Source organism: Protopterus annectens, chromosome 16.part0 (genome assembly GCF_019279795.1).
Source record: "Protopterus annectens isolate FY-2018-M chromosome 16.part0, PAN1.0, whole genome shotgun sequence".
In the NCBI taxonomy this organism is placed as follows: Eukaryota; Metazoa; Chordata; order Ceratodontiformes; family Protopteridae; genus Protopterus; species Protopterus annectens.
In genome coordinates, this window is record NC_056750.1 from 750,334,410 (window position 1) to 750,354,332 (window position 19,923).

Here is a 19,923-nt window from a genome sequence, read left to right on the forward strand (position 1 = left end):
TTGTATTTATTTCCTACTCTCTGTTTTTTTTATTTTTGGTATTTTTAACATTTGTTTGTTTTTGTGGTTTGTTAATTAAAAGGGTATTATATAACCTCTAGAAATAATCCTTTAAACCCAAGTATCTTCTGTTAAGTCTAACCAGGCTCTTTGGTGCAGGGATAATCAACTCCCGATTGTCTCCAGAGGTAAGCAATCTAGCCTCCTTTCAGGAGCGCTAGTAAGGTCTGTCAAAGAAATAATCTAAGGACCCCTGGTTTTGTGGGCTACCTCTGCCACGAGGGTGTCATCAATAGGAGTCCCCCCCCCTCTATTCCTGGGGGAATTTCTTCCATGTGTGTCCTGGAAAGGACCCTGGGATTTCTTAAACCACATCTGCCAACCACCTCTTTGATTCCTAAAAAAGGATCTCTGAGGAGTGAAAAAATGTACGCCCACAGCAGACAGGAGCTTTCCATCCTTTTCACACCTGGATAATGTGTCCTTCACTTTTGGGCCAAACAACGTGCCATCAAAGGGAGCATTGATGATCAAAAACTTGAAGGGTTCCATAAAATCACATAAGTGCATCCAGGCATATCTCTTAATGGAAATGCATGAACCCACTGCCCTAGAGGTTCCTTCAGCTATATGCAAAATCAGCCTCATGGAGGAATTCGAAATAGATTGAAGAGTAGCCATCTGAGAAGTCAAAGATGATTAGACCTCTGCAGAAGTGGATTCTGATAGGGTACTGAGAGTTCCTTAATCAAGTCTCTCTGTAACCTTATAAAATGTGCCAAATAATTCAGTGTCCTTAAGGCAAAGATTTGGAAAGCATTAACACAAGTCCCAAACCTGTCCATTGCCCTAGACTCCTTGTTAGGGGGAAGAAGAGTGGAACTTTCATCTGTGAGTTCCTTTTTGGTGACCGCCACCAAGACCTTGGCATCAATGGGCACCCCTTTACTCCAAAGCTGTTTATCCAAAGGTGGTGCCACAATCTTGTCTGGTCTCCTAGGTATAAGCTCCATTATGTCAGGTTCCTTCCACGTCCACTGAGAGATGAATTCAATAAGCTTGCCAGTGGATGGAGTCATCCAGGAAGTAGATGGGTCGGTACAGAAAGCCACCAGGAATGCTGACTCCTCGGATGAAGGATTACTGGGTGTCCAACCACCTCTCTGCTTTAGGATTTCAAGAATATCTCCAAAGAAGACATGCTTCAGAAGGTGACCGTGGGAACCTTTCACCTTCATCGAAGTCCATATCTTCTGTGGCTCACTATTCTGGCCAATCCAAGTGTTCCTCTTGCACTTCTTCTTCCTAGGCACCTTCTCAGTGGGATGCTCTGGAGAAGTATTGGAAGATATAGAAATAGAAATACCCTGCTGGGAAGCCTGGGGTTTCTGGACTGGCTGTCACTGTGGCAAAGAGTGATGAGGCTCCGAGTGCAGAGACATTGGGGTTGAAGAAGGGGTAGGATCCATCTGTTCTGCCTGGGCAGATAAAATCCTCTTCACAACCCCAAAGGCGGATCGCCCTAAAGAAAGAGAAGACCTCAGATCCGAAACAGCAAGCTTTTAGACAGCTGACCCTCTTCGCTTCGAAAGCAATCCCCCCAAGGTGGAAGCTGGAGTCGAGTTATCCAAAGTCGAGGCTCCAAGGTGCGAAGATGGCTCCGACAGTTTTGGAGCTGACTCCAGCCCATCGGATCTGACAGGTAAGCTTTGGCTCCGTGAGGTCTCCGGATCTGACAGAATTGAAGCACTCAGGGTAATCTTCAGATCCAAAAATATAGCAATGTTCGGATTCAAGTCAGGTGGAGTCAGGCAGTTTGGGTCTGTAACAGCTGAAGATATCAGAGGAGGAAGTTGCAGTGGGGGTGTAGTAGAAACATGGACCTTCTGACCTGAAGGGGTAGGAGCAAGTAAGACACCAATCTGATTCTGAGCCGAGAGAATCTTCCGCACCACTCTTTCCACTTCTTCTTCAGTCAGACTTCTGAAAGAACAAGTGGAAACAATAGAGGGTATCTGGCTTGTGATGCTTAAAAAAGGCAATGGAAGCCTTGAGGGCACCAGATCCACCGAAGGCGAACATCTTGTTCTTTGTAAATAAATGATGCAACATCATGTAGGGCTGGAAATGGTCAGATCCAGTAGATTTCTCATTGGATCCGAGGCGGTCAGATCCATCATTTTATTCTTTTTCTTCTTCAGATCTGAGGGTGAGGTCAGATCCGGCTTACATCTCTTTCTAGGTTTCGTATCCGAGGGTGAGGTCGGATCCAACTTAGACTTTTATGTGGATTTCTCAGAGACCTGATAGGATGGAGTGGAAGGTCTCGGAGAAGAAGACTTAGAATTTCTGCTTTTAGGAGACTGAGCCCCAGATATTGCTTCTCTGACAGCTGAAAGCCTTTCAAAATCACTTTGTTTTTCCTCTCAACTAATGCTCTGGGGTTAAAGTCATGACAAACTGCACAATCTTCCTGCAAATGTAAGGATACAAGACAGTAAACACAAAGTGTGGGCATCAGACATAGGAAGTTTGTGCCCACACTTAACACACTTTTTTAAAACCTACAGGCCTTTTTCCACTATTATCACAAGTAAAAAAATAACCAGTCAGAATTACCACAAAACTAAAGGAATTAGACTTTCTCACTCTCTCTCTCTCTTTTTTTTTTTAGATAAAAGGGAAAAAAAAACGAAATACCAGCAATGGTATACAAGAGCTACATTAAGTGAAGATAAAAGTAATACTTAAAAGGTATTTCACTAAAGAATTTCACAGTGTACACACTATCTGAGATTTCAAATGAAAGAAAAGATAATAAACATATTTTTAAAGTCGCTAAGACAATGATAGGGTAAGGGACAAGAAAAAACATTTAAAGTCGCAGAAAACCTTAGAAATCAAAAAATAACAGACATCTTATAAATGCTTGAGAGCTAAGGTGAACAGTTAGTTATGTACTCACCATAACGATCGATGCATGTGGTCCATGTCGCCTACATTCTTACATCTTGGAAGGCCAGTCGCCTCTCTGCCTCAAAATCTCCAGGATGTCGGAGAAAGAGACGTCATCGGAGGACGACTTGGGGGACCCCTCTGACTCCTCGAGGTCGGTATCGGAAGTGAGGGACTCGTCCTGGGAGTCTATGTGCTTCCTCTTGCACAACTTCTTTCTAGGGGGCTCCTCAGTTACCGACTCTGAGAGGCCCTCAGAAAGTCGGGGACCGCTCAAGGGGGTACCCCCAGACCTTCGGGCTCTGCCATCCATGGATAGGGGGGCGTCAGAGGCATTAAGCCGGGGTGTAGGGGGGACGAAGTGACCGATCCAGGTGATGTAACTGACGATCTGGCCAGTGCGCTCCTCATGGCCTCGAAGGCAGGTCCCCCCGAATCCGAGGACCGACCCGTCTCCGAGACCACGACCGGAGTCGGGATTCCCCAAGCCGATGCACCGAGAGGGAGGCTCGGAACCGACAGGAGTCCCGAGGTATCCCCCTCGGGTCCGACTGAGGAAACCCGAGTACTGAAACCAGAGGACGGTACCGACATGGTTGGAGCCGATGCCGGCTCTGATAAACTCACATGGGGTATCGGAGCTGACACGAGAACATCACTCGGCGCGGAGCACTCCGGCTCCGACGACACATGGGTGCTCGGAGGAGGAATCATCGGTACCAGAATAGGGACTGGCTCCGGAGCCGACTGGGTTGGAGCTGAGAACAGTTTTGCTAACACCGGCGACTGCAGGAGCCTCTGGACCACCCTATCCACATCCAAATCAGACAGCCTAGAGGATTTGGAAGAAATAGAAGGAGATCAGGATCTCCTACCTGGAGACTCATGCCTGACAGTGGGTGACCGGCTCCGAATAGGATCCAATAATATCGGAGCCGAGGTCGACTCCAGTACAACAGATACCTCCTGCGGCCCCGAGGACAATGGAGCCAAGGAGGTAGTATCCATTTTCGAAACCTTCTCCTGTGGCCCCGAGGACAATGGAGCCAAGGAAGAAGTATCCACTTTCGAAACCTTCTCCTGCGGCCCCAAGGACAATGGAGCCGAGGAGACAGTAACCACTTTTGAAACCTTCTCCGGAGGCTCCGAGGAGGCAGACAGAGCCGGAGATCTTTTCTTGGCCTTAGAAGGCTTTGACTTAGCACTAGAAGAAGAAGAAGAAGAATCTACGGACTCCTTAAAGGAGGGCTTAATCAGGCCCTTCAAAATCAGCTTATTTTTTCTTTCCTGCAGTACCCTAGGGCTAAAAACGTGGCAAAAACTGCAGGACTCTTGGAGGTGAATAGCACCAAGACAATAAACACAGATGGAATGCCCATCTGTAATGGACATTTTGTAGCCACATTTCATACACTTTTTAAACTCGGAGGGTTTATGCTCTTTTTGCTCTTTAGACATGGTAAATAACAGTACACTCTCAACCGACAGCGACAGACACAAGAGGAAGGCAGGAAAAACCAGATACCACTAACGGCCAAAGAAACTCTAAATTAAACGTTTCTTTGGAGCAGCAGGGAAACTAACTACCGACAAGAACAAATCCAGCACAGTTTTACACAAAGGAACAACACTGGAGAGGACTAGGTCCTCTAACTTAAACGGGCCCAGCCTGCGAAACAGAGGGATACCACAAAACACACTACTTACAAACGCTCACAATGAAACTTGCCAAAGAGAAGACTAGCTATTAAAATAGCTTTTCCAAGATAACAGACTGCTAAAATACTTAGAAAAAGTATTTGAAAGGGTACTTAGCCACAGCCAAGCGAGACCACGTCCTAACTCTACAAGCGGCAAACGAGATCTGGGGCTAGGGCGAGGTGCATCTTGGGATATCGGGTTAGCCCAGCCAATTAGAGACTTTGTGCTAGAGAAATAAGTTGGAGCCAATTCTCGGCTCCGAACCCGTGAGTAAAGAATGTAGGCGAGATAGGACCACATAACATCCACATCTTTCGCGTTAAGCGGCAAAAGAGATCTGAGGTAACTTAGGGTTGGTGCACTATGGGTAAGGGGAAGCTCAAGAGTTTTAGGTTCCCACAAGCTTTAACAACAACCAAGATGGATCTGAGTATTGGATACGAACCCATCAATTGAGGAGAGAATGAAAACTGACAATATCAGATGCTTTTTTCCCCTGACTTTTGCTATCGTACTGAAGCAAGCTGATCGAACTGTGCTGCTTATTGTTGGCATTACTTTATATTTTATTTATTATGACAGACAGTAACCTTGAAGGGGTAATCTGTCTTTTTTTTTTCCCTTAAGGGGTCAATTGTCTTAATTCAAAATGACACATTCAGCAGAGTGGTACAACTTTACAAAGGCACAGTACAGGTTGTGAAAACTTATACAACCTTAATATTCTGTGTATAAATGTGGTAGTATACATTATCTGCATTTATAACAGGACTAAATGTCTCAAGGTCAACAGTATTACTCAAGCATTTTAGCTTTAGAAAGTATGGTAGCCATAAAACAGAAGGAGGCTAGGTCAGACTGTGTTTTTTTGTGATATTTGGTCTGAAGAAGTGTTTCTACATGAAACCGCTTACCTTTTAATAAATTTATTTTACTTTTATCGCTGGTGCTGCTCGTTCGTTTTGTTTTTGACTTCTTTTGTGCAGAACGAACTTCAGTTACGGTGGTTACGCCCCTAGAATGCTGAGAAGAAGGAAAAGACTGACATGTCTGGGAAGAAGGGAAGTAGAGTGATGGAAAGCCAGGCTCTACAGGAAAGAATGAGATAAGAGAAGGCTGAATGTTCATGACTGTTCAGTAAAGCAGTAGAAACACACAGATGGCAAAAAAAAGTTGGGTACCCATAGGGAAGACTGTAGATATTAGAGGAAATAGAATAAATACTGCAAGGTGTCACATCACCCTGTCCATTAGGAATCTCATAATGACATGTACAGTTGTCATGGTGATAGTACTGTAATTAAGGTATGGCTAACAAGAACGTAATTCTGCAATAGCGGGCAATGAATACACTGCTAAATAAAAGGAAAATCTGTCAGTCCACATCTAAGCTGGTTTGGGAGGAAAATTACATAATGCTGCTGTATAGCATGGCTGCTCATACACACACACACACACACACACACACACACACACACACACACACACACACACACACACACACACACACACACACACACACACACTGTATTAGTGGCATGACGGATTTTCACCTCTGACTTGTTACATCTGAATTTACTCAAAACAGAAAAATATAATGCACTTACTGCTGTACAACACCATCTCCACAGTACCCTTTTCCATGCTCATAAACAAGTGATGGTGAAGGCTGACTCTCCTCTTGCCCTGAAACTGTGAACACTTGATAGGTATATAATGTACTCAGCTTTACATCCCTAAAACAGAAAAAGGAAAAGAAACAGAAAAATGTTAATGGATGTTCTACAAGTCGTCTTGGCAAAAAAATTCTCATCAACTTTAAAGCAACTTGATGTACATGTATTTGGTAATCAACAGGAAAATATTCTGTGCATTACTAAAGTGAACTTGCAGATAAATGCACTGCAATTTTCAAACAATTAACCTGAATAAATATTCATAAGTACCTGAGTGCCACAAAGTCTCCCTCTTGCAGCAATATTACAAATGTGCATTTGGCATTCATATGTTCTTTTGTTTTCCTTTTGTTGCCCTCTAAGATTAAAGTAAGTACTAAACGAACTTTCAGATGTTAACTCATCATTTGCACTTACACCTTATCCATTTATTTGCTTGTTTTTTGGAAGACAGATCAGCTAAAGTTTGCCAGTTACTGGCATCACAGGATTTGTCATGTTATCTCAGAAGCATACACGAGCTACTGTTGGATAAAAGGGAAGACAAAGAAGAGCTAGTTACCCTTTTGCGGAAACAGCATTACAGCCGCTGAATTCTGAATCTCTACTTGGATGACTCCTGATAAGAACACACAATAATGCTGACACTAAAAGGCCCATGGTCTGTCTTTTCATGTGTTGGTTGTAGTTAACCCCATATGCAACTGTACCTTTAAGTATTTGGTTATTATTATTAAAAAATTAGACAGAAAGGCAGTGGTTACATTAACATTCTTTATACTATCTTCTTCTTTTGGCTTTTTCCCAGTAAGGGGTCACCATAGTGGATCACCTGTCCGCTCATGATATACTACCTAGAAAGTGTATGATGTCATCCCGTGGAGACAAACAAAGAAAATAGAACTAGTACCTACCCTGAATGATAAAGGATCAATTTCTACTTTCTGTTCCTGAATGTTCACCTAGCCCAGTTGACCAGTCATATTATCTTGCTGTACTACTTGAACACTGTGGACAGACAAACACACACACACACACACACACACACACACACACACACACACACACACACACACACACACAAATGCACACATGTACAAACACATTTTCTGACTAGATCTGACCTCGATGCCTTATGGCACAGAATTGGATCAGAGTGCTATGACTTCTCCTCTACCCACATTTCCTTCCTTCTAACTGAGTTACCTCAGATCGAATTTTCTGACTACTATGATATATAATAAGACGTTATGTACCTACCATAACGTTCCATGTTAGTTGTCTTCTTCTCGCCTTCTTTCTTGCTGGACGGTTCGGAGCCGATCCTCGGCTCCGACTCGGCCTTCTACTAAAGCTCGAGAGCTATTTATTGGCTCGAGGCCTCCCCATATCCCACAATGCTAGGCGTCAGATACCCAGATCTCGTTTGGCAGAGCTAACACCATGGACAAATTTTTAAGGACACCTGTCCAAACCACAAGGTTCACCTACAGCACAAAAAAACAGAGGAGGACGTAACCTAGATAAAACTCAGCCAGAGGAAGAAGGCCTCAACAGGGGTTCTTCTCGGTCTGTCCAGGCTAGGGGGATGGAGGGTGGGACGCAAGAAAGAAGGCGAGAAGAAGACAACTAACATGGAACGTTATGGTAGGTACATAACTTCTTAATGTTAAGTTGTCTATCTCGCCTTCATTCTTGCTGGATGGGGCAGCGTCCCTAGCACCTTAGCCCTGGGTGGCTCATCGGTACAGACTCTTGAGCACAGTGGAACCAAAATCAGCTTGACTCCTGGAGGCCATATCCAACTTATAATGTGAAATGAAAGTATGAGGAGTAGCCCATGTGGCTGCAGCACAAATAGATTCCATTGGTAGTCTTGCTTGAAAAGCTACCGATGTAGCTAACGCTCTGGTGGAATGAGCTTTTGGTTTTGTAGGGAGTTCTTTATGTCTCAATTGATAAATCAAAGTGATAATAAAGGCCAACCACCTGGATAAGGTTACTTTAGAAACTGGTAGGCCCTGCTTGCCCTCAGCATAGGATAGGAAGAGTTGGTCCGATTTTCTTGTTTGTTTAGTCCTATCCAAATAAAAACGTAATTGCCTGTGAACGTCCATTTGGTGTAACTTTTGTTCAGCTCTGTTCGAATAGTTAGGAAAAAAGACAGGTAGATCAATAGCCTGATTCAGGTTTGTCTCAGAAGGTATTTTGGGGAGAAAGGAGGGATTAGTCCTGAGTGAAACTCTATCCTTATGAAACACAAGATAAGGAGGATGAATACAGAGGGCTTGAAGTTCCGACATTCTCCTAGCTGAGGTGATGGCTACTAAGAAGAGTGTCTTCCAGGAGAGTAATTTTAAGGAACAGGAGGCCGCAGGTTCAAAGGGAGGGAGAATCAAGGAAGTTAATATCAGGTTTAAATACCACGGAGGTGGGGGATCTCTAACCGGGGCCTATGTAAAATAGTCCCTTTAAGAAAGGCCTTACAAAGTTTGTGGGACATGATGCTGGTTTCTGACAGGCCAGCGTGGAAATTAGTGATAGCAGCCAATTGGACCCTAATGATGGCAGACGAGGAACCTGCTCGAAAAAGTTCTGCTAAAAAATCTAGAACGTGATGGACAGGGGCTGTAAAGAAAAAGAAACATTTCCACTTACTAGCATAAGTCTTCCTGGTAGCAGATTTGTGCGAAGAAAGGATGATTACACGCACTGGCTGAGAAATATGTGGAAGCCTGGCTAAGGTTGGAAGTGGAGTAACCAAGCTGTGAGGTTGAGAGACTGAAGGGATTGGTGCAGCCTGCCCGACTGATGGCCCAAGAGGTTTGGCACTGGGTCCAGATTCCAAGGCTGCTCCAGCAGGTGATGATGCAGGAATGGGAACCAAATTTGTCGAGGCCAGTAAGGGGCAATGAGGATCATCCTGGATCCCAATGCGGTCGCTTTCTGAATTAGTTTGGGAATTAAGGGAAAGGGTGGGAATGCAAACAGAAGACCCCGGGGCCAATCGTGAACTAGAGCGTCTCTGGGGGAGTGGCTGGGGAGGGGGAAGAGAGTGAAGAAATCGTCGCACTTGCTGTTGAGAGGGGTTGTGAAAAGGTCGCAGCAAGGTTGACCCCATCTGTGGAAAATTTTGTCCGCTACTAACTGATTGAGAGACCACTCGTGAGGCATGAGAATAGCTCTGTTTAGCCTGTCCGCTATGACGTTGGACTTCCCGGGGATGTGCGTTGCTATCAGAAACCTCTGAGAGGAGATCACCCACTGCCAGAGTCTGAGTGCTTCTCGACATAAGGGATAGGACCTGGTTCCGTCCTGCTTGTTGATGTACCACACTACAGACATATTGTCTGTCTGAATTGCAATAGTCCTGGTGGGTAGAGAGTCTTGAAGAGCTTGCAACGCTAAAAGTACCGCTCTCATCTCCAAGACGTTTATGTGCAGGTGGTACTCTACAGGTTGCCAAGTGCCCTGGACAGTCCTGCCCTGAAAATGCCCCCCCCCAACCCGATCAGGGAGGCATCCGTTTTCACCGTGGCAACAGGAGGAGGAAGAACAAACGGTCTGCCCTGAAGTACTTGAGAGGAGACCATCCACCAAGACAGGTGGTCTTTGCATGACTGGGTGATTATTATGTTGTGAGACATCGGAAGCTGTTGAAAAGACCATTGGGTAAAAAGCATCCATTGAAGAATCCGCATGTGAAAATGAGCCAGGGGAATTAATGTGATTGCTGCTGCCATGAAACCCAAGATTTTCAGTACAAATCTGGCCTGAATTCTCTTGCACTGTAGTAAGGTCTGGACATGTCGGCGAATGTCTGATACTCTTTCTAAGGGAAGTTTTGCCGACAGCTCTTTTGTATTTAATCTTGCGCCTATAAAGGTTATAGATTGACAAGGCGACAATGCAGACTTTTCGAAGTTTATAGAGATACCTACCTCGGAGCAAGTTTGGATGGTATAATCCCTGGCTCGCACTAGCTGATGGCTGGTGGAAGCAGTCAGGAGCCAGTCGTCTAGATATGGAAACACCTGGAATCCTCGCCATCTCAGGTGAGCCGTAACCACTGCTATGCATTTGGTGAACACCCTGGGGGCTGTGGTGAGACCTAAGGGCAGGGCTCTGAACTGATAGTGACTGGCTCCCAGCCGGAAATGGAGAAACCTTCTGGAGCGTCTGTCCATTTTGATAAGGTAGTACGCATCCTGAAGGATTATGGAGCACATCCAATTGTCCTGACGCAAAAAAGGGTAGAATGGACTGAAGCGTGACCATCCGGAACTTCGTTCTTTGAACAGATTTGTTTAACCTGCTGAGATCCAAAATGGGTCCCCAGTCCTCTGTCTTTTTTGGTACCAAAAAGAACTTGGAGTAAATCCCGGATCCTTACTAGTCTGCTGAGGCTGGCTGGATGGCCCTTTTTTCTAGCAGTTTTGAAATTTCTAGTACTGCTTGATCCCTTAGACCGGGTGGAACATCTGGAAGGGACCTGTTTGTTTGTACAGGGGTGTGGACAAAGGGGATTTTGTAACCCTCGGATATGATAGACCGTACCCATTTGTCTTGTGTGAGGAGTTGCCAGGCTTCTGGGTACAGTGACAATCTTCCCCCGGCTGCCTCCGAAGGTGGACAGTCGGGCAGCCCCTCAGGGGTGCTGAAAGGGTTTGTCAGAGAAAGAGTCTCTGCTACCCTGATTTTGCAGACCCCCTCTGCCCCTCGGGTGGCGTCTATTATTGTTCCCTCCTCTGCCCCTGGAGGGAAACTCTGCTCGTGTGTCAGGCACGACTCCCTGGGGTTTCCGAAACCACATTTTTCCACTCTTCTGACCTTTAGGGTATGGTCTAGAGGGAGTAGAAAAACGGACTCCCACGGCAGAGAGAGTTTTGCCTTCCTGCTCACACCTGGTAAGGGTATCCTTCACCTGTGGTCAGTAGAGTGCCGAACCATCGAAGGGGGTATTGGTGAAGGACACCTTAAAGGGGTCAGCAAAGTTGCATGACCACATCCAGGCATGTCTTCTCAAAGCCACGTCTGTACCTGCGGCCCTACTCGCCCCATCGGCTGCATAAGAAATGAGCCGCATGAGGAGTTGACTATAGAGTTAACGGTCGCCAGCTTGGAGTTAATCTTGTCTTGAGAACCCGCAGCTGATGGATCCTGAAGGGTATCACCCAGTTCCTTAAGGAAAATGATGTGGAACAAACAAACAGGGTCTTAGATGAGGTCTGTCTGAGCCAGGAGGTGTGAAATGGCAATTAGGAAGAAGGAAGGGATGTTGAACCCAATGAAAATGAGACAACACGGACACATTGTTATGGTAAGTATATAATTTTCGTATCTAATTCATCATTTAGGACAGATTCCCAAGCTGCCTAAAAAGGGCCTGGTTGGACTCAAGGAAAGGCATTCCTGAGAATGGTACAGCCAAAGGAAGTCAGGGTTGTGGATTGTACATCCAGTTTATAAAGAGATACAAAAATGTAAGCTGTTGACCAAGTTTCTGCTGCACAGATGTCACTGATAAGAACTCTTTTTGCAAATGCTGTCAAAGTTTGGATTGCTCTGGTGGAATAAACCTTAGGCTTTGAATGCAAAGGCAACCCTCATGTTTTATAAACAAAGGAAATGAAATCCGCCAGGCACTTAGACAGATTGACCTTTGATACCTGTTGTCCTAGTTTTATTTTGGAAAAAGACACAAACAGTTTGCTTTATTTTCTAACCTCTATGGTGCAAAAATCTGAGCTGACTGTGGACATCTATTGTATTAAGGATGTGTTCACCTTTGGTAGAAAAATTTGGAAAAAAAATACAGATGAGTCAATGTGTTGATTTAAATTTGTTTCAGATGCCACCTTTGGAAGAATGGAAGATTTGTTCTAAGTGAAACTCTATCCTTGTGGAATATGAGAAATGGTGGCTTGGATGAGAGCACTTGCAGCTCCAAGAACCTGTGTAGCAGAAGTAATGGCAATCAGAAAAAGGTCTTCCAAGAAAGAAACTTTAAACTGGCAAAGGCCACAGGTTCGAAAGGTTTTTGAGTTAAAAACTGAAGCCAGACCGTTATATCCCATGGTGGGACTGGATCTCAAACAGGAGGTTTCCAACAAGAAAGTTCCTTTGAGGAAAGGTTTAGCTACTCTAAGCAAAGCAGTAGATGAAACATTATGTCCTATGTGAAAATTTTAAATAGCAGCCATCTGGAATTCTGTAGTACAGTAACTGGAACCCTAAAGAAAAAGATCTGAAAGAAATGTCAGTATCGATGGAAGAAGGGCAGAGAAAGGGTCCAAACCCTTTGAGGATGCCCAAATAGAATTTTTTTTTTTCATTTGCTCTTGCAAGTCTTTTTTGTCAAGTCCTTTTGAGAAGAAGATATAGGGACTACTGCAGAGGAAATCCTAGTGTTTCTCTGGCCAGCATTACAATTGGAGACACTACGAGTTTAATTTTAGGGTTTAGGGTCTGAAGGTCCAGTAGAGGCATCTCAGATGGATCACTGCTTAGATCCGGGATGTGATCCAGCACCTACGACAATTACAGTAAGTGAGGTCAAAGGAAGGGGAACCATACCTGATGGAGCCAGAGTGGGGTAATGAGGATCACTTTGGTCTTGCACCTTGTGGCTTTCTAAATGGATTTTTGTTTGAAGAAATATTGGTGAAAAGGTGTATAGGAGACCTCAAGGCCAAATGTGGACTACAGTATCTCTCAGTGAGTGTTCCTGTGGATAGAAGAAAGCAAAGTAACTGTTGCATTTGTTGTTTAGGTAGGTGGTAAATAAGTCACAACAAGGCTGGAATCTCCTGGATTGCTTTGGATCTTGATGCCATAATTTGTTTGAGAGAGCACTTGTGAGGTAATAGAATCCTGCTCAACCTGTTTGCTAGTATATTTAATGCCCCAGGAATGTACATTACAACCAGAAACTAATGGGAAGACATCATCCATTGCTATACTTGGATGGCCTCCCAGTAAAAAGGATATGAACGCGTTCCACTTTGTTTGTTGATGTACCATACCACTGACATATTGCCTGCCTGGATGGAAATCACACCCTTAGTTAGGAAGACCTAAAAGGCCTCATATCCAAGACACTGATGGGAAGTTTGGCCTCCACTGATGACCAGGTCCCTTGAACAGTCTTCCCTTTGAAATGTCCTTCCCCCCACCCTAGAAGGGAAGCAACCATGATTACTGTAGTCTGGGTAAAAGGTGGGAAAAAGGTCTGCCTTTTTCAACTAACAGAGAAGTGATCTACCAACTTATATGGTTTCAGCATACTTAAGTGAGGTGGATTCTGATGTGAAGGGGATGAATGCTCTGTAACCATTGGACAGTCAGTGGCGATTGTTGTACTCTCATGTGGTATCTTGTTAATGGGACTAATGTAACAGTCGAAGCTATCAGACCTAACAGGCGGACAATCAGTCTTGCCTGTGGGCAGAAATGCTGAATCACTTGAAAGGCTATGGGTCTTAATGAATGGACCCTTGTAATGATGAGTTTTGAAATTTGTTGAACCGTTTGTATCTGACATCTTATAAATTGTATTTACTGTGAGTGGCAGTTTGCTCTTTATATGATTGACTGTTATTCCCAATTAGTCTGTAAGACTGAGAAGGAATGTCTGGTGTTGCTGTGGTATATCCTTGGTAGCATTTAGGAGCCAATCATCTAAGTATAGGAAGGCTTGGATCACCTGCAGTTGTAGATGAGCTGCTACCATTGCCATAATCTTGGTGAACATATGGGGGGGGCTGTAGTGAGACCTAATGGATATATTCTGAATCAATAGTGATTGGCTCCCAGACGGAAACAGAGGAATCTCCTGAATTGCCTTCAGATCTTGATGTGGTAGTAGGCATTCTGGAGATCTACAAAACACATCCAATTGCCCCCTTTCAATACAGGCAGTACAGACTGTGCTGTGACCATCTGGAATTTTGTCTTTCTGACATATTGACTGAAGTGACTGAGATCCAAATTTGGTCTGAAGTCCCTATAAAAGAAGCTGGAATAGACTCCACATTCTCACTGATCTGAGGGGACTGGCTGGATGACTCCTTTGCTTAGCAGCTTTAACATTTCTGCTACTGTGGAATTCAACTGATTGGGTGGTGTATCAGGAATCTTCAATATTTTCTTTGGGGGAGACAAAAAGGGTATGATATAGCATCTGGTGAGTATCCTTAGCATTCATGAATCAGACATTATGGTTTGTCAGGCTAAAGGGTGTAAGGTTATGCATCCTCCAACTGCCTCCAGAGTACAGTAGTTGGACAATCATTAAATGATGCTGGTAAGGTTTCTCAGTGAAAGGGCCATGGAAATCTTGGTTCTGTAGTCTAGAGTCCAATTTTGCATCTTGGGTTGTGTGCCCATTAGAATTTCTTCCACCTCTGCCATGGGGAGAGTTATCCAAAGGAGTGTCATAGTCAAAAGCTCTGTGATTTTGTGATCCACATTTTCTTACCTCCCCTTTGATTCCTAGAAAAGGATCTTTGTGGACAAGAAAAAACTATTTTCATCGCAGACAGGATCTTATCACCTTGTTCGTTCCTGGTAAGTGTTTCCTTTATGCTAAGTCCAAATTCAGTTGAACCGTCATAGTGGGCATTTATAAAGGACACCTTGAAGCTTTCTGAGAAATCACAGCATCTGCATCCAGGCATGGCAACACATGGTAATATCTTGTGATGGCTACTCCTGATGTGCTATCAGCTGCATTTGATAGTAGTCGCATGGCCACACTAGATGTACATTGCAGAGTTGACATTTGGGCATCCACCATTTTATGGACTTCCAATGGTAAGTTACATGAAAGAGACTTGAAAACCTCCTCGATCAAGCCCCTTCAGAAACGTGTCAAATGCGCTAGGTAATTCAGCACTCAAAATGCAAAGGCCACTAAAGTATAAGTCCTCTTCTCTAGTCTTTCCAACATCTTGGACTCTCTTCTGGGGGATGGATAGAGGAACCATGGCATCTACTGGAGGGCCTTTGGACCAATGTTTCTTATCCTTCAGAGCTATCAAGATTCTGTCTGTTTTTTTTTTCTTTTTTTGAAGGGACTCTGCCACATCAGGTTCACTCCAAGCCTTCTAAGCAATAAAGTCTATTAAGGCATCAGGAGGTTGAACCACCCAAGTCGCTGATGGGCCAGACCCAAAAGTTCAAGGTACATGGCCTCATCAAAAGAAGGAGCTTCGTTGGCCCCCACTTCATCTATTCTAGTATGTCCACAAAGAGGACATCCGTGAGGGGGGATCTTGGGGATCCTTCATCTTCAACTAAGTTTATTTGCTTCTCTTTGCATGTCCTCTTTCATGAAACATGTCTCAAGGGCTCTGACGGAGACACAGAATCGGAAGGAGAACTTAAAAGTCGAGCTGGCTTGAAGATAACTGGGTCTGTCCATCCCTGTCAACTTGAATGAGAAGAATAAGGCAGAGGATCCACTGGAAGTTGGGATGGATCCAAACTCGGTGCATGCACCTGTCTTCTTCGTCCAGCCAAGGCCTTTCCTACAGTTTTGACAGCTGACTCAGCTATTATAGCCAATGATAAGCTACCTCTATCAGCCAACTTGGGGAGTTTCCTGAATCCAACAGTGGCCAATTCCAAGGAGGATTTCAGAGCCAAGTTGTCAAGTGCTGAATTACTGAGGGGGAGGAACAGTTCCAAAAATGTTAGTGTTGTCTCCATTTCAAAGCTCCGACTCCAAAGCTTTGGCTCTGGCATTCATCTTGACCTAAAAGTATTTGAGTTGAAAGAGTAGAGGAAGAAGTCAAAGACAAAGTTTCCAGGGCTATTGGGTTCAACGAAGGTGCACCAGCTCTGAGAAAGGAGTCAGTGTCAGAACAAGGTGGGATGAGGTCGAAGGGCCTTATCCAGAACCTCTTCTGTGGGGTGGTGCCAGGAGGACCTCAACTGAATCTGTATCGAAATGGGAATTGTGGAAACAATACATACAAGGGAGCAATGCGGCCTAAAAGGCAGCAGGACTTAAATGAGATATGTACTGTTTGAGTGACAAAGATTGGGTAGACTATAAGTGATGTATAATGTTTGCAAATGAGAGTGTGTGAATATGGTTTGTGATGTAAAATCCTTGTGACTAGGATTGTGTCTGTTTGTTTTCATTTATATCAATGTATGATTGCCTATGTAGTAAGTGATGGTTTAATGAAGATGTTTCTTGTTTAAAAAAAGCAGGAATTGAAAAATGTATGTAATGTTGCTTAGATTATATAATATATAGTAATATATGTGAAGTATAATGTTTATGTTAATATAGTTTGATTGTTATAGTAATATAAATTTGCCTATGTCACAAGTGATAATTCAATAAAGGTGTCTGAAAAAAAAAAGTGTTCTCATCATCTGGTTGAAGTCCATCTTGGTAAGATATCTGGTGGACCAACCAGAACTTCAACGAAGAAGCTACAGATGCAGGTCTTGAAGCTGGTTTGTGCTGAAGCCACAGGGAAAAGGTAGATTTTTGGTGAGGGAGTCTGGATCCAGATTGCAGATGGATCCTGCGGCATCGGCGACTTAAGTGCCAGTCCCAGGAGACTAGATAGATCGAGGACCTTTTTTGACTTTTCTGTCATTTTCTCTTCCTGTCTCTTCTCATCTGCGGATTTTTTTCAGGGCTTTCACTTTTATCTATCTTTCTCCTTCTCCTTTCGTTTGTCAGTAGAGGGAGATGTAGATGGTTGCCTGGTTTCAGAGGAAATCATAGTAGACGCTGTCTGATGGGGAAGTAAACCCTTGAGAATCAACTTTTCTTTCCTGCCTTGGAGGACTCTGGATCCAAAGACAGCAGAGATACTGCAGGTATCTTGAAGATTAGAAGTAACTAAACAGTAGGCACAAAGGGAATGGGAGTTTTGAGGATGGATTTTATGTCCACAAGCTGAACACTTTTTGAACCCAGTAGGCTTCTCAGACATCAGAACAACATATAAAAGAAAACTAACGAACCAGTACTGATACTAATTTTAGGTACTATAAATTCCTTCAAAATTTTTTATAAAAAAAAACTTACAGGCTAACAGCAGAAAAGAACAATACTTATTCTAAGTAAGTAAGACTATAATCTAAAAATCTATAGGTATGACTATATGAAATGAGACTGTAAGTTAAGTAACAATAAAAAAAATTCTATAAGGTAACACAGTTACGCAAGCTATAAAATTTCATAGCTATACTAACCCTAAAACCTAACCTAATCTTAACTCTAGCAAAAATACTATAAGGAAAGGGAGGAGTTGAAAATTTTTAAGAAAGTTTTTGCTTTTACTGATCGTGAGCACTCTGAGCTCTCAGAGGACAGATCTGGTCAAACAGGTGGCAAACGAGAGCTGAGGTAAATCAGTTAGAAGGAAGGGATTGTAGGTAGGGGAGGAGTGAGAGCTCTCGGTCTAATACTGTGGTATAAGGTGCCGAAGTTGGATCCAGTTGGATCTGACAGCCAAAATGCTGAACTGGATGAAAACAGACAACATCGGATTTTTTACTGGTTTCTCATGGAAGTTAAATCGGGTAGCAAGGCAATGCTGTTGGTCAGCTGGATACTGGAAGTTTACCACTAGTAAATAAAAAAAACAGCCATGATAAATTATGCCTCCTCACTTTCTCTCTGGCATAACCATTTACTTAAATAAAAAACAAGTGGAAAAAGATCATAGAAACAAAACCACTAATCCAATAAAACGATCGTGTCAGCACACAGGTTGTAAGTCCATAAAACATTTATTGTATAAATTCCACAAGCGCTTTCACCCTAACTCAATTGTAGGGCTTTTTCAAGTGTAAAAACAGTGTAACTCAATTGTAGGGCTTTTTCAAGTGTAAAAACAGTGTAACTGTTCAATCAGCCATCTTTAAATAACTTCATTTTAAAAAAAGGCGCCAAAACCAGTTTGACCTAAATTTAAAGTAACCACACACATTTTTACAACTGTCAAGTTTAAAAACACAAATAAATTCACTTTGTTTACCAAACATTAATAAACTTGATAAAACTTTGAATCAAAGTAGTATAAAACACAAAATAACAGTTCTATCTAAAAAAAGAAGAAGAGAAGGATGTCAAAAATTTAAAATACTTTAAAATTATGTTAAACAATACAATCAAAATGTTACTTTAATAATTGTCTCAGTGGTTGTTTTAAGTAATTATTTTGATAAATCTTCTGCTTTTTTAATCAAATAAGGCTTAATAGAAATATGCTCATTTAGTCCCGGGGGGTGGGTGGCATTCAATCTAATTTGCCAATAGGTCTCCCTACAGCATAGCCATACTCCCATTCTCCTCCTTTAGGGTCAATAGGTACTTGTTCAAGAATCCCAAAACGAAAGCCAGTGTGTTTAGGCTCCATTTGTAAATGTTTACTTAATGCATTATTAATATTCTCTTTTTTATGTTATATAAATGTTCATAAATTCATTTGTTCAACGCTCTCTCTGACTTCCCTATGTAGAAACTGGGACAGTCTCTACACAGGGCTAAGTACACAATACCCTTAGTATGGCAGTTGCCCTTGTTTAAGTAAATCCTACTGTTGCCATAATTTTTTAAGGTGATGGGTACTTCATCCAAAATGTATCTACAATACCCACACCTACCACACCTACTAGCTCCCTTATCCAAAGTAGTTGTACATCTATAATTGTTACTTTCGAACACCCTTAATAGTATTTTGGACGTTGAAAATGTCCAACAAGGTGTACGTGTACACCAAGGTACTGTAACTCAGATTGACAAAGTTATTAACAATGAATCAGGGCGTTTTCATAATGTTAGAGAATGGTTTGATTATGTACAAAGTAAAGGAGACTTTTTTAATAATTATTCCTGCCACCAAAATAAGTCTAAAGGGGCAGGTCGTTCTTTTACAGCATCTTCTTTAAAAGATGGAATTAGGGATTTGGAAAACAAATTGTATAAAATAAAATGTGTCAATATTGACATTGCATATTTAGAAGAATGTTTAACAAAAAAAGTTGTCCCACAAGGGTTACGTGTTTGTAAATACCCTGAGGGTTTTACATATGATTTGGACATGCTTAATGAATTTAATAGTGTGTTCGATGAATGTGGTTTTAAAATTTTAAAGCCGATGGTAAAATTTGCTAAAATGAAGGTGGATATGATGTTAAAGGAAGCAGAGAAATTGGATGAAGCCATCAGAAAGGATTTGTTATTTGAATTTAATAAAGAAAGTTATAACAGTTTTTACAGGATTGAAAGAAAATGTGAAGAAATATATGAGAGAAAGAAAAGAAAATTAGAAAGGGATTTGAAACAATACAGTGAAAATAGTGCTTATGTGTTCAAGGGGAGAATTTATAGGAACAGTTCATACAAATAATCTGATCCTACAGTTGTAAGGGACTTGACCAAATCTAAAACAGTTGAACAATCTAAAATAGGTGAAAAATTGTCAATAATAGACAAATTACTGTGGATGTTTTGCACCACAATCCAACCACCCCAGTGATTAATATTTCCACACCTAACCCCACCACTATGGATGCTGACAAAGATGTGGTAGTTACTACTGACATGGCTGAGGGA

General features: G+C 42.7%; 1 protein-coding gene across 1 annotated transcript in view; it reads right to left on the minus strand.

The window, feature by feature from the left end:
- Positions 1-19,923, minus strand: part of PAPPA (pappalysin 1) — a 3,990,201-nt gene that overhangs the window by 1,870,331 nt on the left and 2,099,947 nt on the right. Inside the window, exon 8 of the mRNA XM_044058178.1 lies at positions 6,264-6,392. Coding sequence (XP_043914113.1) covers positions 6,264-6,392 — 129 coding nt within the window. The remainder of the gene's footprint in view (positions 1-6,263; positions 6,393-19,923) is intronic.